At 37.0% G+C, this 20,412-nt stretch overlaps 2 protein-coding genes across 4 annotated transcripts in view; one reads left to right on the top strand and one right to left on the bottom strand.

The window, feature by feature from the left end:
• LOC120624875 (cyclin-T-like) overlaps positions 1 to 2,152 on the top strand; it is a 69,054-nt gene extending 66,902 nt beyond the window's left edge. Inside the window, exon 9 of the mRNA XM_039891630.1 lies at positions 2,063 to 2,152. Coding sequence (XP_039747564.1) covers positions 2,063 to 2,152 — 90 coding nt within the window. The remainder of the gene's footprint in view (positions 1 to 2,062) is intronic.
• LOC120624873 (WD repeat-containing protein 7) overlaps positions 1 to 20,412 on the bottom strand; it is a 191,710-nt gene that overhangs the window by 8,391 nt on the left and 162,907 nt on the right. For all 3 annotated transcript variants that reach the window (XM_039891626.1, XM_039891628.1, XM_039891627.1), the window contains 6 exons: positions 15,025 to 15,188; positions 11,059 to 11,222; positions 9,064 to 9,210; positions 7,403 to 7,545; positions 2,133 to 2,244; positions 92 to 218 (listed from right to left, as the gene is read on the bottom strand). In XM_039891626.1, the coding sequence (XP_039747560.1) occupies positions 92 to 218; positions 2,133 to 2,244; positions 7,403 to 7,545; positions 9,064 to 9,210; positions 11,059 to 11,222; positions 15,025 to 15,188 (857 nt within the window). The remainder of the gene's footprint in view (positions 1 to 91; positions 219 to 2,132; positions 2,245 to 7,402; positions 7,546 to 9,063; positions 9,211 to 11,058; positions 11,223 to 15,024; positions 15,189 to 20,412) is intronic.

Genomic DNA, 20,412 nt, shown 5'->3' with positions numbered 1-20,412 from the left:
CTGTTTGAATAAAGAAATATTTGACTTTGACTTTGACTTTCTAAATACAAAATATTACATGAATAAAACAAACGAACTACATAACACTTACGTCTCTCGGGTCCTTTTCCACGGGCTCCTTTTTGGCCGCGTTCGGGTTAATGCTTTCAGTGTGCGTGTAGAGCGGCAGATATTGCGCCCAGTTGTCCACCAGTGACTTGCGACCTTTTGGGCCCAATCTGGAGTGAAACATAAAACAAACAAAATAAGGCTGCCTTTTGGGGACTTCACATATCATCATATTATAGATTAATATGATAAAACGATACAAGGGGATTTGGGTTATTATAGTCGTAAAAATGTAATAGGCCCGTTTTGACATTTGTCATTGCGACGTAACTAGTTATGGAACCATAAGACTCTGTACTCGATACTCACGATAAATCAATTCAAGTTTGTATCAGTACTTGATTGATATTATTATGTATTGTAAAGTGTTCGTTCGTTCAAAGTATTCCTTTAACTTCACAACCAATACGCGTGACTGGCTGTTGATTATACGTCCACTTTTCAACATGTTGAAACAGAGTTAGTACTATATCACAACGAACACAAAAATCTAGTCAAATCACTATGTTTAAATTAATGTCCAAAATAGAAGAGCCATAGTTAACGTAATAGTAAACAATATATATCAAACTTAAACGAGCGCACAGTCAACTTTACAAGATGAGGAACGAAAAACTGCGCAGTGCGCGCGGGGACGCTTCAGTCATGTGCCGCTTGGTCAGATACATTATCTCAGACTCATTATTTAGAACCCATTTTGAGAACCAAGCTCATTCTTTGCAGTAAAGATAACTACACAATATTTAATTTCGATATTCAGTAAAAAAATGGTTACAGCATTAGTATAAAAAAAAAAAAAAGACTGAGAACGTAACTGTTTTCGGAACGTTTCGCAACAATTATAAATTGCATGCTACTATGAAGTAAGCGCAAAAAGAATACTCGCGATATATTCTTTCATATTATTTAACGTCCCAAAAAAATTTACGTATTTTTTAAAACACTGTATCTAATTGATTTTTACTTTTTTGTTTCTTTCAGTTTCGTTCCAAGTTACATTCTATGGTCTTGCACAAATGTCAAAACGGGCCTATTACATTTTTCCGACTATAGTAGGACATCACCCATAATACCCTATAAAATATATCGTATATAATGTATATAACGCGCTGTATACGTGTTTGAGTGTGTGTATTTACTATAATATGTATGTGTTGTTATTATATATATTAGTTTATTTTTATATTTATTAATTACATTATGTACTTTGATCTATTTGTGTACACTAGTTTATGTATTAGTATGTAGTTATTTTAAAATTTGTACCACCAGCAGTCTATTCTCTTGTTTTTCCCTAATTCAAAGGTTGCCTGGCAGAGATCGCTGTTAGGCGATAAGGCCGCCTCTTGTATTCTACTTTTTTCTTTATGTTTCTGTTTCTGTTTTAATTATATTTTTGTATATGATGATGTTGTGGTATACAATAATGAGTTAAAAAATAACAATAATGTTTGTGTGTGTTAGTGTTTGTGTATGTGTGTATATTTCATAATTCATGTGTATACTTTTAACAAAAGGATAAATATTTTTAAAAATCAAATTATTACACACTATTCCACAATATCCACATAATAGGGAAATCATATATATATATATCTATTATTATATTATTTTCTGAGTGTTCCTTTTTTGTTTCAACTTTAATTTTAGTTTAATTTAATTCCAAGTTGTGTACACATACTTTGGGTTGTAGCTGTAGAACAAAACTTGTTATTACTTTTATACTTCATATTTAGATCTACTTTTAGTTATTACCTGTTTTGTGCATCTAATAACAATAAACAAATAATTCATTTATTGCATAAACTGTGTACACAAATAATGTTCTTATTAGCGAAAAAGGTTACAGTTTGCTATATCAGTCAAGCAGCGAGCTTCCAATAGTAACATATTAAAAAAAAACGTATTAAAGCATATCGCACATATTTGATGTACAAAAATGTTTCATTATCAGACAATGGTTCTGCGATCACCATCACTGGGGGAACTTGAAACTCTTTGCACCTTTATGCGCCGTGACCCACCTGCCAAGTTCTGCCAGTAACAGAGCCTGCGATGCATCACGTACTTCCAGACAGTGGTGCTGCCACCTTCGCGCCAGCATTTCCACTTGAGGACGCTTGAAGCTCTTTGCACCTGAAAAATAAATAAAATATATTTTTATATAATATATAATTGCGATTTCCCGTCTCTCATTGCCTTTTTCCAATAGTTAGAAGTAGGTAGCCTGGAAGAGATCACTGTTAGTGATAAATAAGGCCGCCTTTTGCATATAATTTATGTTAATGTAAGTTTTCCTGTATGTGTTTCCTTTATTATGCAAAAAAGTTGTTTAAAATAAAAAATAAATAAAATAGCCTTTTATTCCATAACGTAATTTAATACATACTGATAAAAATTTTAATACTTTTAAATTTAATAAACATTAATATATTTATTGGTTAGGTTAGGTAAGGTTTTACAATAATATTGAATTAAAATTATGTAAAAACATAAAAACCAGTCGTCTTATCGCGCAAGATAATAAGATGCAATGAGCAATACACACATCGCTTTTGATGTGTGTATTGTCTAGAGTCTTTATATAATCCAGTCTTCGAAACTGGCTTTTCTACTTTGATTCATATGTTAAAGTTAATTATTAATTAATTATCCCAATATTTGTAGTTAAAAAAAATATATTTATGCAAATAATGGGACATTAACTTAAGTTAATATTAAGTTTTGACTACCTTCCTGGCGCAGTAGTCTTATGAGAGGGGTCTCGGGTTCGAACGCCGGCGCTGGTAATACAGGATTTTTTTTTATTTGCTCACTTAGGTTAGGTTAGGTTACAAAGACGTGCCGCCAAGCAACTAGGTATAGGTTTTGTTTAGCTACCATACCAGTTACCTCGCAAAAATGTTACCTCGCTAACATCTTAGACGGCAATCATTACTTACCATCGGGTGAGATTCCAGTAAATAAATGTTTCGAAAATAAATTTCTAAATCAAGCCTGAATACAACTGCTACTACTGCTTCCAGTCGCAAAAAAACATGCAACTACTACTGACTTCGATAGAGCATGTGGTACCCCGATATTATACTGAATACATCTGCCATTCGAGTGTACGGGCGTGATTTTGAATGATTGCGTAAATAATGCATATTTAATATTATTGCAGTAATCGGGATAGATCTGGTGTAAGTCTGTAGAATTGGATCATTTCGTTATAAACCCCTTTTGAACGATATACGTTCACTATATTTCATATTTCAGGCGTAGCTCATATACATTGATATTACCATTTTATAGAAATACAATTCATTGACATTAAAAGAAACACAAATGAAATTATATACAATTATAATCACGAAATAACTATAAAAATATATATAAAACTAGCGGACCCCAGCGCCATCTGTCGGGCTGATTTTTGAATCTAAACCATCCAGGGTGTCACCCAAAAGCATACCAAAAAAATCATTCAAATCGGTCCAGCCGTTTAGGAGGAGTTCAGTGACATACACACGCACACAAGAAATATATATATAAAGACTAGCAGGCCCCAGCGCCATCTGTCGGGCTGATTTGTGAATCTAAACCATCCAAGGTGCCACCCAAACGCATACCAAAAAATTCATTCAAATCGGTCCAGCCGTTTAGGAGGAATTCAGTGACATACACACGTACAAAAGAAATACATAGAAATAAAATATAATATATAAGACTAGCGGACCCCAGCGACATCTGTCGGGCTGATTTATGAATCTAAACCATCCAGGGTGCTACCCAAACGCATACCAAAAAATTCATTCAAATCGGTAAAGCCGTTTAGGAGGAGTTCGGTGACATACACACGCACACAAGAAATATATATATAAAGACTAGCACACCCCAGCGCCATCTGTCGGGCTAATTTGTGAATCTAAACCATCCAGGGTGCCACCCAAACGTATACCAAAAAAATCATTCAAATCGGTCCAGCCGTTTAGGAGGAGTTCAGTGACATACACACGCACACAAGAAATATATATATAAAGATATTAAATAATTTTAGTAACAAAACAAAAAGCACTATCCTATGTTAGTCATATTTTATAAAATACGAAGGGGTTATGCCCAACATACAATAAAAAAAAACTGAATTGATAACATCCTCCTTTATGAAGTCGGTTAAAAATGGAAAAATGAGGATTAAAAAAAAACTTAATAAACGCGGACAAAGAATGCGGGCAACAGCTAGTAAGTCGTTGATGTTACTTTTACTCAACATAAAAATTACTTACTAAAATGAAACAATAAAAAAAATTTGGAAAAGTGATCGAGTACTTGGGCTAGAGATACTCGATTCCTTATATAAAAGCCATTATGATTACGACATTGAAATTGTTCGCACCGGCGAGTCAGAGATTAATTTGAAGTTGGATCTTTCTTAGTTAGGGGTCAGAAGGATTTTAGCCCGCTCGAATGCGTAACAATCGGCGGCGGACCTCACGCAGACGCGTGTTCAATCCGAATCATCATCCCCCGTTTAAAACCTTACAGAAAGATCACTGTTGCATCAGTATGGAGAGACTATATACTTTTCGCTGGGACAAACGATAGCGCGACTTAAGAAACAACTAGCGCCATCTGTCGCGGAACAGAGGAACTAATCTCGTTTTTAGTACTTGATATTTTGTTTACGTTTAGCATATAATAGAATACATTTTATTGCTTTAACTGTAAAAAAAAATTTTGGTGTTGTTTGCCACTTTCTGGCTCGCAATTTTCTAACATATTTAGAGTTTATATTACAAATTACTAGAACACTTAAAATTTTTAACTTTAGACACTAACTAAGAACTGTCACAAAAATATTCGTTAATATTATAATACGCCTTACGTATAAACCAAATTCTTAACCAATTTTGAAAATATTTCCGTCTAATTTTTATACCATGAGTGGTAAATGGTTAAAAAATTCTATAACACAAGTGTTTAACTTTTCGCAAATACGTAACATTTATTTTGTGGGAACACATATATTATATTTATATTTCGTACGAATATTATCTTTTATTTTCTGACAAAATACTCCTTGTTAATTATAACATTTTATGGTGTTTTATTGTGATACTATTTATGTGATTGTTACGTTCGCAGTCATATGGAAACTGGAAATTGTCAGCCCTACGATGTTCCAACATCAGCTCCCTCTATGATGCGTAGGTGGGCAAACTGTATGAATGAATTATTTACCTGTATCAGCAAATCAATAAATATTGATTGATTGATTGGTTAAAAAGCTGTTCTATTTTTTTTTCTTACATGATCGCAAAGGTTGGCAGCCATTTATGGTAGCAGGCTAACCTGTTAGGGGTACCCCTCATCTGTTAGGTGGCACCGTATCAGCAAGCTAAATCCGAAACAACGATTGGAATCATTTCGATTTCTGATTACTGCAGAGGATTGCGACCATACACACAGCGCCATCTAGCCATCTAGCTAAGTAAGCTTGTGTTAAGGGTACTATGATAGCTGATGAATAATTTAATGAATATTATACACATAAATACTTATAATATATTGTATTGTATTGTGTTGTGTTTGTGTGATGAATATGAATATTTTTCGGTGTCTGTGTGTTTATTCTGTAATTCTGTAGTATGAGTGAGTATTTATGTATTATAATCATTCATAAAAATATTCATCAGTCATCTTAATGTCCGTAACACAGGCTACGCTTACTTTGGGGCTACAGATGGCGATGTGTGTACTGTCGTAGTATATATATTTATTTATTAAATCGCAGAGTGTTATAACTAGCTACGGTGAAAGCCTTAAAAATCCTAGTACATAAGTAGTCCTAATATACAATACAAATAACTGACATTTCCTACAATAGCAATGCAAGATGATTAAAAATTGACGCGAATTGTTCACTGTGATAATGACATACAATTATTTCGGGAATATTTGAGTAGATTAAACAATTTGTGTAATACAAATGGAAAAAAAAAATGTTAACAAGTGCTGATACATAAAATTCACGCGGAATAAAAAAAAACAATACTATCTGTATATGGCATAAATGATAGGCAGTTCACTGACGTCAATATATAATAATAAAACTATACAATATAATTAATAATAAACCTCTTGAACTAGCGTGTGGAATACGGGATAAAAGTTTTGTATGGAAGAACTTTACGCATTACTAGTACTGCTAGTAATTAATAAAAAATATTGTATTCTATTGTATAGAAGCAGGCGTTACTTTGCGGAAATCCATGATATATTATCAAAATTAAGCTTAATTTGCTATACTCCGCCAAAAGCAGGAGAATCTGTGTGGTGTAATTTATAATTTCTTCAATCCTTATACTCCACACCAAACAGATCCTCGGCAATACACCCTCTACGCACGTTTCGCTCCGAAACCGGAGCATCAGGAGATGTTGACTTTACAATGAATAATTGTTAAGTCAATGAATAATTGTTAAGTCGTGCGTAGAGGGTGTATTGCCGAGGATCTGTTTGGTGTGGAGTATAAGGATTGAAGAAATTATAAATTACACCACACAGATTCTCCTGCTTTTCGCGGAGTATAGCAAATTAAGCTTAATTTTGGTAATATTGTATTCTTATTAAATTTGTTTGGTTCGGACCGATCTTCAAGATGACGACTGACGACTTTGCGCATTAAATTTTTTTTTCTCAGTTGTATTGATATTTTTGAATGTTTTAACGTACATTTATGACGACCTCCGTGGCTCAACGGTGAGAGCTGTGAGTTTAACTGGGAGGTCCCGGGTTCGATTCCCGGCAGGGGCAATTTGTGAATTCATAATTTCTAAATTTACACTGGTCCGGTCTGCTGGGTTGCTAATTAAAACCACCCTACCGACAAAGAAGACGTTAGACGAGATTTAGCGTTCCTGTACGATGTCGTGTGGAAACCGATTAGGGGTATGACTACCATACTCCCTAACAGATTAGCCCGCTACCATCCTACACTGCATCATCACTAACCACCAATTGAGATTGCAGCCAAGGGATAACTTGTAGATATCCCTTAATTACGTGCAGTAATTTTAATCTTATATTATCATCGAAACTACGTTTTTTGACCCCCTATAAGTTTAGCCCGCTACCATGTTAGACTGCATTATCACGTATCACCAAGTGAGATTGCAGCCAAGGGCTAACTTGTAGTCATCCCTTACCGTACGTGCCGTAATTTTATATGACCCACATGAGTGTGTGTGTGTGTGTGCTTGTGTGTTTATATAGTCCTCCTTGCAAAGGGCCTTGTAATGTGATTAACCTGCGGCAACAACTTTGTCGGGTAGCAGCACGCAGTGTAGCGTAGCCAGCAGCGACCAGCCCTGCTTTATGTGCGCCTGCTGTGCCGCCAGCTGTTCCTCGCGCTCCTCGTCCCCCGCCCACGAGGAGGTGCGGGTCGTCGGCCTGCAACACGCAGTCACCAACTACTTTAATACTAGATATTGGATAGAATTCAGGCGAGTCGCTGGGAGCCGCTGGAGCCAAGCGGCCCGGGACCGTGTATTGTGGAACTCCCTACAAAAGACCTATGTACAGCAGTGGACGTCGATTGGTTGACATGATGATGATTGGATAGAAGCAAGAGATAGAGAGTGAGTAGTGACGTAGCCTACAAGAGTGTAACTTTTTTTTCAGTTAGACAACAAGGTGTCATTTTTTTATAATTTTTTATTAGTGTTTTTACGAACACTTGGATCAATTTTATAAATTTAAAATGCATATAAAAATTTTCGGAACCGACAAGATTTGAACCGGCGACTCTCGGGCAATCGCGGACTGAGCGCTTTCACCAGTTAAGCTACGGCTCTCCTACCGTCGCTGCCGAAATTAGTATATGCCTTTTACATTAGTCCTATAGCGACCGTAGCGTCATCTAGTAGGAAACGTTGCAGTTTCGATCTACTTTTTCAAAGGTCCATATTACAATGAGACACGTTTGAAACAAGAGATTTCACATTGCTTTTTTATATTTTTATAATAAATAAAAAATAAAAACACTAATAAAAAATTAATACTAGATATTGGATAGAAGCAAGAGATAGATCGATAGATCATGCAATTTTAGTTAAGCTACAAAAGATTTATTATAATTTTTCACACGATTCTCTATGAAACCTGATAATGAGTAGTAACGTAGCTTACAAGAGTGTAACTTTTTTTTCAGTTAGACAACAAGGTGTCAGTTACAGACAGGAATGGCTGCTAGGCTAAGGACACGTCATGCAACAATTTTCATTATCTCAGCACTACAACAATAAGCGATTGCAATGCGTGGTAGGTAGGTGTATCGATAGAAATGAATACTTTCCTTGTATTTGCGGAAATCCATGATATATTATGAAAATTAAGCTTAATTTGCTATAGTCCGCGAAAAGCAGGAGAATCTTATCTTGTATGGTGTAATTTATAATTTCTCCAATCCTTATACTCCACACCGAACAGATTGGCCGTTCCGAAACCGTTCCTTACATGAGCATCCTCAGTTGACTTTACAATGAATAATTGTTAAGAAACAACATTATTAACATTCACTATTAATATTCACTCTTAACAATTATTCATTGTAAAGTGAACATCTCCCAAAAAAACCGCAAAAGAACGGATAAACTGATTATGATTGAAAGGTGAATTAGTTGCATGTAATCCGCCATTTTGTGGTAGCCTAAGATGGTCGCCGCAACAAAATGGCGGATTACATCATTTTTCACAACTCCCTCAATATGGATATAATGAGAGGGCTTTACTGGTAGAATTATGTACACTGAAAATGAATGAGGAATGAATGAGGAATGAATGAGAAACTAACTGGACTGATGACAGGTACCAAACACCCATCGAATTATTTTTAAATTAGCTCTTAGTACGATATAATATGTCATTGGAGTGGAGTGTTTATAACTTTTTTTTATTTTTAAAACATACCTGTGCAATCTCCTGGCGACTTCCTGCTCTGGCACGAAGCTCGCGTTGCTCATCGACATCAAAGTATTGGCGAGAGCAACGATGGACAGAAGGTGGTTCGTAGTTAAGGTAGTGCTGAGTTCCCAATGCAGCTTGGAGGTGAACAATCTAGAAACCAGAAAAGTAAATATATTGTTATGGGTACTAAGAGGACTGACGAATATTTTTATGAGTATACATAAATACTTTTAATATACAAATAAACACCCAGGCACTGAAGATAATTATTTATTTATTATTTATTTCTTAAATATAGTTCAACGTGTACATACCACGATAATATTTTGGATTTGTCGATATTTCGACCCAGTTGCATGGATCGTGGTCACGAAAATCTTAGATTAAAATCTTAAATTTATTATTTATGTACTCGAAATTCTGATTGTGAACATATGATACGTGAAGTGTACAAAGGAATATAAGAGAACTCTTCCAGCTACCCCAGGATGTGAGTAAGATGATTTTATTGTTGTGTAGGTGAAATAAATAATAACTGCTAAAAATATGCAATATATGTAAATATGTATTAACAAACTAACAAAGAATAAAATTTGAAGTCAAAATTTTACATACAAAATTTTTAAAATAATATATTCCTATAATAAGTAACGAGTGATAAAAATACAATCTCAACGATAGATAATGCTCTTCCACACTGTGTTTAAGTGATTCGCCGATCGGCAGTCTCTTATATGTTCATATAAGAGACTGCCGATCGGCGAATCTGCAAAAATGCATAGTGAGTCCATAGGTGTGTTTCACTTCTCATTTAGGTTTAAATACAAATTTACTTATGACAATTTTATATTTTATTCACAAAAAATAATAATAAAGAGATATATTTAACCTACTTATAATTTTTTTTAATGTGCGTTTTAAGATATTAAAATATCATTTGGTATCAACGGTGAAAGAAGACATCTTGAGGAAACCTGCATGCCTGTGAGTTCTCCATATTGTTTTCAAAGGGTGTCTCAAGGTGTGATTTCTGGTAGAAAATAGTATTATATTAAGGGACATCAAGGATTTTTTGACACGCAAAACCGCAAGGATTTCGTAGGCGGAAGAGATATCTTTATACGCTCACACAAATAACCGGGAGAAGAGGAACTATGAAGGATGTCATAACGGACAGTTAAAATATGCACATTCCGGCGAAAACGAACTGGCAGCCACTTTAATTGTCGACGAAAATCAGAAACGTGATCGAATTTGCGCAATCCAAAAATAAAGCGAATGCACAAATTCTGAAGTCTTTCAAGTTTGTCTAGTAGCTCTTCAGTGGCATCCAATTAGCAGAAGTTGGTGAAATAAAGTAGAGGAAGCAATAAAGATTGCGCTAACATCACTTTGGTATGAAACGGAAGAAAATTCTGCAGCCTCCTCAATGAGTGAACAACATAGTGCATACGTTTACTTACCTAGTTTAAAAGAGCTGATCAAGTTAAATTACTGTCGATAATAAGTCCTAGGTTTTTTGAACATTCATGTTCATCACACAATTATTTATATATAATAAAAAAATATATATGTCGTTGCCACCATTTGCCACCACCTGGTAAAATGAAGAAGGAAGTTCAAGGTGGTATGGGGTTAATGTACCTACCATACCTTCACCATATTAGACCGTATCAACATAACTACGTAACATGTGATAAAAAAAAAATACAATGAAATAAAAATTTTGTCAATATTTTCGTCACTATTTTTAAGCAATTGAAATATCACTTGCTTCAACAGCGAAGGAAAACATCGTGAGAAAACCTACATGTAGGCATGTCGGTTTTCAGAGTACTCCATAATGTTTTCAAAGGTGTGGTGAGTCCACCAATCCGTACTCGGCCAGCGTGGTGGACTACGGCTTAGACCCTTCTCAACGTGGGAGGAGACTCGTGCCATGTAGTGGACCGGTAATTAGTTGATATTGATCATGAAACTTTCATTTAAGTAAACTACCTGGTTAATTTCTCCTGTCGTACAAGCTCGGCTGGGAGATCGGAGGTCATGAGGACAGGGTCGTCGGGAGCTGACGCGCAGACATCGGCCCAGCCTCCTAGCCTGGTGGGCAGCTGGACTGCCATATGGCCGTGGCGGGAGACCACGCCGAAGCAGACTGGCACCTGGAAATTGCAGCGGAACTTTTTAACAGTGGAATATAAAAATACTTTTCCTAACATCACCAGCTTACCACCTCTTTAAATTCTTCGGGACCGTTTTACTTAGACTCCGCTGTCTGTCCGACTGTCACCAGCCATCCCAATATATATCTTTATATATTTTTTGTGTGCGTGCGTTTGGGTGGCACAATAAATGGTTTAGATTCACAAATCAGCCCGACAGATGGCGCTGTGGTCCGCTAGTATCTATATATAAATATTTAAGGAGGCTCACATACAAAACACATTTTTTAATGCCGTTTTTTTTACAAATCGGTTATTATAAATCGGTCAGGGAAATTTTGGTGAAAGCGAATTTAATCAGGAAGTTGTCAGGCTAGATGAAAAGAAACTAGGACACCATATATAATATTACGAACACTCGATTTTAAGAAATGATTATGATTTAAAATCTTTACTTCCTTACTAATATTATAAATGAATTCGTATGTTTGTCCTCCAATCACACCCTTACTAAGCAAACAATTTGCCAAGTGCCAAGTTATACTATCGTAGTCTTTATCTGAGCATTCTTTACGGTATTTTTTGTTTTTAATTTTTTTCAAATGGGTATTTCTTGGAACGAAGCAGGTGCTACTTTGCGGAAACCCATGATATATTATGAAAATTAAGCTTATGAGTTGGTGATCTTATTAATTGGTTTCTTATAATTATTTAAACTAGATAGCCAGACAACGGAGAAGCTCTGCAATATGAACATTGTACATCAAAATATACAGAGCTTAACCGGCAAAGAAATTGAAATAGAACTGTTTGTGGAAAAACTCAATATACACATTCTGTGTATTACTGAGCATTGGCTCACTGGTGCACATCCAGCAGTTAACTTAAGGAATTTCAAAATGTCAAGTGTGTTCTTCAGAAGGACTGCAATTCATGGTGGGTCCTTAATTTTTGTACACAAAATAACTTGTAAGGAGCGAAAAGACATAGTCTTTCTGTTGAACGCACTGTAGAACTGTCTTGTGTGGAGCTGGAGCGATTTATTATAGTGTGTGTATATCGTCCCCCCTCAGGTGATTTTAGCCTTTTTGAGGATGTAATGGAAGATGTGCTTAAGCGATTGTCTGTATCCACAAAAAAGCAATAGTATGCGGCGATTTTAATGTTGATATTTTACTTAGTAATGCAACTACGACTAGGTTGCTAAACTTATTTAAATGTTTTAATTTAAATTATGCTTTTAGTGAACCTACTAGAATCACAGCACCTCAGCATCATGTTTAGATAATATTTTTCTCAACTGTGATATCTTAGGTAAATCGATAATAACCAACTTAAGATCAGATCATTGTGGCCAATAAATTACTGTTTTGAATAATATAAACAAAGATGAACATATCGTCAAGTGTAGGCCGATAACTAAGAGCAAATTGACGCGATTCAAAGGTGAAATATCATCCAAAATTCCTGCCCTTGTCTTTAAGAACGGTCATCCTGACAGCATTTATGGTACGCTCTTTAATATTATAGAAAATGAATTTAACAAAATATTCAATTTCAAACATATAGGTTTCAATAAAAAAATAAAGTTTAGCGATTGGGCAACTATTGGCATATACATAAGTAGAGATAATTTGTATGAGCTCTATAGTGAAAAACAATATAACCATACTCCAGCTTTCCTACAACACGTAAAAATGTACTCTAAAACGTTTAAGAACGTTTGCTTTCATGCTAAGTCGCTATACTTTAAGGATCAAATAATAAAATCGGATAACAAAGTACAAACAACCTGGAAAATTGTTAATAATGAAACTGGGAAAGCTAAATTTCGCAACGTAAACTTTGAATTAATTATTAATGACAATAAAGTTACCGCTGACAGTGAGGTTGCAAGTACCTTTGAAAACTTTTTTCAGAGTGTTCCTATTTTGTTGACTGATTCACTTAATTCTTCACCTACTGCAGCTCAGAGTTTATTGAGGAACAACGTTAATGAGTGCAACGTTTTATTTAATTTTAAACATATATCTGCATATGATATAATAAAGAATTTTAAGTTGTTGAAACAGAAAAAAACCGGTGATTTATGGGGTATGTCTGTAATGGTAATATCTAACATTATAGACGTTATTGCCCCTTACTTAGCCATACTTTTTAATGAATGTGTTGATAGAGGTACTTTTCCAAATTTGATGAAACATAGTAAACTTATACCTCTATTTAAATCTGGCAATAAAAACGACATTAACAATTTCAATCTTACCAGCTCTTAGTAAGGTTTTTGAAAAAATTATATTAAATCAACTTTTGAATCACTTCAATGTAAATAACTTACTACATCCGGAGCAGTACGGTTTTACTAAAGGTCGTAGCACCACGGATGCAGGCGCTAAACTTTTAAAACATGTGTACGATGCCTGGGAACGTTCGCAGAATGCCATTGGTGTTTTTTGTGATCTATCCAAAGCATTCGATTGTGTTGATCATAAAACCTTGCTTCTTAAACTAGCCCATTATGGTATCAAAAACATTGCACTAAATTTGGTTGCCTCTTATCTCAGTGACAGAACCCAAAGGGTTTGCATAAAAGACATTAAGTCGCAGGGGTCGGCTACGTCAATGGGTGTCCCACAGGGTTCAATCTTGGGTCCCTTTCTATTTATTTTTGGTGTATATAAATGATCTACCACACCATGTCAGTGAAACCTGTGACATTGTACTGTTTGCAGATTATACATCTCTAATTTTTAAAACTGATAGAGGTAGAGACAACTCTGACGATGTAAGCCGTGCTATGTCGCATGTGTCGCACTGGTTTACTGTCAATAATTTACTTTTAAATGCAAAAAAAACTAAGTGTGTGGAATTTATTTTACCAAATGTAAAGAAAGTTAATAAAAATATAATAATAAATGGAGAATCACTAAAAATGGAAGATTCCACAGTTTTTCTAGGCATGACCTTGGATTATAAGCTTCAGTGGGGTACCCATATAGATACACTAGCAGGTAAACTAAGCTCGGCTGCCTACGCCGTCAGGAAAATTAGACAGATTACTGACGTAGAAACAGCAAGACTTGTTTACTTCGCGTACTTTCATAGTGTGATGTCTTACGGGATCTTATTATGGGGCAAAGCTGCTGATATTGAAACTATATTCATATTGCAGAAAAGAGCTGTACGGTCAATATATAAACTTAAATCACGTGAATCCCTCCGTGAAAAATTTAAAGAAATTGGTATACTTACGGTAGCCTCACAATATATTTATAACAATATAGTATTTGTAAGACAACATATTAGTCTTTATAAACAAAAAGTGGATATAAACAGTCGACTTACAAGAAATGGTCATAAATTAGTGACATCTGCGTATCGTCTGCGAAAGGTGCAGAAGTCATTTGTGGGATTGAGTATACGCTTTTATAATATGATTCCTAAAGTAATTTTGGACCTACCAATGCATAAGTTTAAAGAATGTGTTAAAACACATTTATTACAGCGAGGTTATTATACAATTGATGAGTTTCTTAATGACAAGGTTGCTTGGAAGCATCCGCCTCCGCTTTCATCTCTCACAAGATAGAAAAATGAATGTTAAAATGTAAAATGTAAATTTTTGATGTTGGAAAAGAGCAACTGCTGAGTTTCTTGCCGGCTTCTTCTCGGTAGAATCTGCCTTCCGAACCGGTGGTAGAGTCACTACACACGGACAGACTTGACGTTTCAAAAGTGCTTGTATTAGGCCTACTTGAAATAAATGAATTTTGAATTTTGAATTATGAATTTTGATCCTTACCATGGGTCGCAGAAGGCCCAGTTTGGACTCGCAGACCCTGTCCAGGTCCGGGTCGAGGCCCCATGCGTGCAGCAGGGATATTAGGATCTGCGCAATCTCCATGGTCGGTGGCGGTTCAGCCAGGGACATGTCGCGTGGTCGGCCCCGCTTCGTTGGGGTCTCATCTGGAATGAGGAGAGAATTCGTTCCATATTTAATAGCTCAGAAAAAGTTTAACAACTGATACTAAATATATAAGATTTAAAGTAGATTAAGATATAGGTAAGTTTGAAATAGTGTTAACATTAATCACCCAGGCAAAATGGTTAAAATAAAAAGTTTCTTAAGTTACCGGGGCGGACTTTAATTACTTCCGCTGTTCTACACAATATATCTCGACCCACCGCATCGCTACACCCGCCGTAAGGTAGTAGAGTGATGTACTATCATCATCATCATAATCATATCAACCCATAACCGGCCAACTACAGGATTTAGGCTGTAGTTGGCCGGTTATGGGTTGCACGCTGGCTCAGTTTTGGTGGCCTCCACACGCCATTTGAGAACATTATCGAGAAATCTCAGAGAAAAAAAATTACAAAAAGGTCACCACCGCGAGAATCGAGCTTTCAAATGCAAAAAAAGGTTTTCAAATCAGGCTACTGGTTTCACAGATTATCGCAAGCAAAAAAAAAAAAAAAATGTGTGTACTTATGTATACGCGTTAGAAGTTATACTCCTTTGCCGTAACGAGATGAAAATTTAAAATCTTTTCAAAAATTTCATCTTTCGCCTTATTCTACGTTTGTAGAAAAAGGTATTTAATACATTAAAAGTTTTTATTATAACGCATGATCAAGTTAAATAAACAATATTTCTACGTAATGCAAGAAATGGACATATAATGGACTTATTATTGGACAACCAAGTTTCACTCAACTTTGAAATTAAATCACCGGAATGAGCCCGCAGACTTTAACAATTGAAAGTGTACACTGTCAAACCTTATAGCTAACTTCAGGAAGTCGGTTTTTTGTGACGGTGTGCGCAAACGGTGACGCGCGTGTTAGGAAATAGGGAATTATAGCACTTTATCTATGATAAACCCGATGATTATATTAAATATATCAACAAATCATAGTTTGTATACTCATTGATAGTGTATTGAAAATAGAATAATGGCCTTTAGTAGACTGTCAAATAAAAGTATAGGATCTATGGCGGGAGACGCGAGTTTGACAAGTTAGATTGGCGGCAAAGAAAAGTGAGGACGATTGGCGGGAAACTTCGAATTTGGCGGACGTGGTTTTTTTAGATTTTAATTTTTAATTATGAATTGAATTGTAAAACTGGGGACTTCGCAGCGTTGGCCTTGGTCGACACACGTGTAGTGATTTTCGGTGTTGTTTTTAGTGAAAAGTAGCCGATTTTTGTGTTTTTTTTTTTAACAACCGTTTTGGTGGTGGTGAGTGTTTATATTAATAGGGATGGAGCTAGATACTCCTCCGGAGCCTCCAGACCCTGACGGGTCTCGAATCTTCACGAATGAGGATGCACCTCGCGCGTCTAGCCAAACATCAAGAAAACGCCCAGTGGACACTGAAAAGTCCGCTAGCGTAACATTCAAGAAAAAAACTGTAACAGAGTCATCACAATCGGTTCCGTCGATCCAAACTGTTTTTACGCATCCTTCCTTTGCAGAAGGCCCCGAAAGTTACGATAAGGATGACAAAGGCCCCTTCATAGTCCATGTCTCAAGGGAAATCTCAGATCCATCTGCGGGTACGTCTATCAGAGCACTTAAATTCGGTCAATTTATGCATAAAAACAAGTTCACCAATATTGTAAGTGATGGTGTTAAAAACGTTGGCCGTAACAAGATTAGCGTCGAATTTTCTTCTGCTCAAGCTGCTAACACATTTATAATTAGCCCAATTCTGCCCCTTACGAAATATCAGGCTAAAATCCCAACCTACAATATAACAAGGATGGGTCTAGTGCGAGGTGTCCCTGTAGACTGGTCTATGGAGGAGTTTGTGGAGTCGTTAGAACTACCTGCTGGTTGTGGTGCAGTTCTGAAAGCCCGCCGTTTGAACAGAAAATCGTCAAATGAAGGAACAATAGAATGGCTTCCCACCCAGTCGGTGGTAGTCACTTTTAGGGGTCAGATGCTTCCATCTAAAATTTTCTCATTTTACACCTCTCTCCCAGTAGAACCATACAAATACCCAACAATCCAGTGTCTGAACTGCTGCCGTTTCGGCCATATCAAAGCCCAGTGCAGATCTAAACCTAGGTGTTACAGGTGTGCACAGCCGCACACTGGAGAATCATGTGATGTCATCAAAGAAAAGGCCACGTGTATATATTGCTCAGGTAGTCATTTTGCTTCAGATAAGGAATGTCCGGAATTTACTCGCCAGCAGAATATTAAACTAGCCATGTCCCAGGACAGTGTATCTTATATGGAAGCCTCATTGCGGTTTCCTCCAGTTCACAAATCATATGCGGAGATAGCAAGAGAATTGTTCCCTACTCCAATCTACTTTCCCCTTCCTTCAAATCCTCCCCATCACCCTTCAAACTCTCCCCAACCGAATTCTTTCAATTCACCCCGTAGGTCATACCGGGAAAAAATTATCCGCCCGGCTCGTACCCGAGCTCCCTTAGCGAAGGGTTATGACAAATACGCCCACCGATCCTTTACCAACAGTCCCTCTTCCTCCCTACCTAATGGCTGCGCCCTTGGCAGCAGCCTACCTGACTCTCCCCCATCCCAAAGTAAAATGCTAGAGGTTCTCTCTGAATTCCTTCTGAGTATTGTTGCTCCATGCAGCGAAATTCCACTACCGCCCAACGTTGCACATAACTTATCTCAACTGTTTAATATCCTAAATAATGGCCCCAACAACCTTACTACAATGGAACAGTAAAAGCATCCAACCAAAGAAACAAGATCTTTTATCTTTAATTAACCTGCATAACCCTATCATTGTTGCTATCTGCGAAACATGGCTGAGGCCTGGTTCTCGCTTTCGGGTTCCTGGCTTCTGCTGTGTGCGGGATGACAGGAGTGATGGTTATGCAGGCAGTGCCATTTTTATTCGACACAATCTTCCCTTTTCTTCTATTCCCCTCCCCGCTCACAGTGATCAACTTAATGTTGTTGCTGTGAGGAGTCTAAATATTTCCTTTCTTTCACTGTATATTCCACATCCTAATCCATCCTTGATTCCAGAAATCCGGTCTATCCTATCCTCCCTTCCTACCCCAGTTGTGATTATGGGTGACTTTAATGCTCACCATACTTCTTGGGGGTGTTACTACTGTGATGGGTTTGCTCCTTTATTGATAGACATCTTTGAGGATACTAACCTCTGTATCCTCAATGATGGCACTCCTACCCGTAGAGTCTATCCCTATCAGAACCCAAAATCTGCTATTGATCTATCCCTTTCTTCTCCCTCTCTTGCATCTCAGCTATCCTGGAAAGTCCTACCAAGTACTTTTGGCAGTGATCACTTCCCTATCATCCTATCCCTGAATACTAGATCATTACCACCTTCCAACCCTAGTCCATTATTGAAGTATAAACTGCATAAAGCTGACTGGTCACGTTACGCTCAATCTGTTGATAACATGATAGACTCTTTACCTGATCTTGAGCATTATGACAATTTATTAACTTGTTATGAGCAATTTGTTAGATATCTTATTTCTTCAGCCGACTCTAATATTCCTTGTAAAAAGTCTTATGCCAAAAATCACTTATCTTCCCCCCCTTGGTGGGATGGGGAATGCACTGATTTATTTAACCAAAGAAAGGCCGCAGAAGAAGAATATACAGATAGCATGACAAATGATAACTTTATGAAGTATCAACATTTGGATGCTAAAATAAAAAGGTTAGTGTCTAAAAAGAAAAGGTTCGGTTGGACCAAATTCTGTGAATCACTCGGCCCTAGATCTCCCTCCACTGTCGTGTGGACAAACATGAGGAGATTCCGCCGATCTCTTAACCACACTGACCCAAGTTCCAATAACCCGTCTGAATGGCTTAACTTTTTTACAGACAAGCTCGCTCCGCCTTATGTCCCTCATATGGACGATTTCCCCATTTATACACCTGTGTCCACTGCAGATGAAATGGATGCCCCATTTTCTTTTTCAGAGCTTGAAATTGCTCTAACTGGCCTTAAAGACTCGGCTCCTGGGGAAGATGGTGTACCTTATTCTTTTTTGGCAAAACTAAAAGATAAATCAAAACTATATTTTCTCAACTTAATTAATAGCTTTTTCGAGAGTGGAATAGTTCCAAATTCCTGGAAAACACAACTAGTGATTCCACTACTCAAACCTGGCAAAAATCCATCTGAACCAAACTCATACAGACCTATTGCACTTTCATCCACTTTGGCAAAAGTTAGCGAGATACTCCTCAAAAATCGACTAGAGTGGGTAATGGAAAGTAGGGGAGTACTTTCTCCTTCTCAGTTTGGGTTCCGTAAAGGATTTAGCACTGCAGACAGTCTCAGCATACTCACCACAGACATTCGAACTGCCTTTGGTAGGGGAGAGTACCTTGTGGGTATTTTCCTAGATATTGCCTCTGCATATGACAATGTACTTCTTCCGTTACTCAGGCAAAAATTGCATCAGCTGAGTGTACCGCCAAGGATAACACATTTCATATGTAACCTGCTCTGTGGCAGGTCAGTTGTGGTTAAACAACAGTCATCCTATCTTTCCCCCAGACTAGTCTGGAAAGGACTTCCCCAAGGCTCAGTACTCAGTCCTCTGCTTTACAGCATATACACTCATGACCTAGAATTGTCTGTAAATAACTTTTGTAACATTCTACAGTATGCTGATGATATTGTCCTCTACCACAGCTCGGGCTCAGTAGAGGAAATATCCCAATGTCTAAACTCGGCTTTGTATTACCTAGGACAATGGCTGTCTGACCACGGCTTATCTCTATCCGTGGCTAAATGCCAAGCAGTTGTGTTTACAAGAAAAAGATCTCACACTACATTTAACTTTTGCTATGAGGATCAACCCATCAATCTAGTAGACAAAGCAAAATTCCTAGGTATTATACTGGATAGCAGACTGAACGGATTACCGCATACTGAATATGTAATTAAGAAGTGTGAGAAAGGTATAAATGTTCTGCGGGCAGTGGCTGGAGTTTGGTGGGGGGCCCATGCCTATTCCCTTAAGCTTTTATATAATGCCTTAGTCCGTAGCCATGTTGATTACTGCTCATATGTTTTAGACCCTCTAAATAAAACTACCTCTGAAATGCTCAACCGAACTCAATACAGATCCCTCAGGATCATTCTGGGGGCAATGAAGTCCTCCCCTACTAATGCTCTGCAGGTTGAATGTGTTGATCCTCCTTTGCAT

Source organism: Pararge aegeria, chromosome 7, assembly GCF_905163445.1.
Source record: "Pararge aegeria chromosome 7, ilParAegt1.1, whole genome shotgun sequence".
NCBI classification, from domain to species: domain Eukaryota; kingdom Metazoa; phylum Arthropoda; class Insecta; order Lepidoptera; family Nymphalidae; genus Pararge; species Pararge aegeria.
This window is presented reverse-complemented; position numbering and strand designations above follow the sequence as displayed.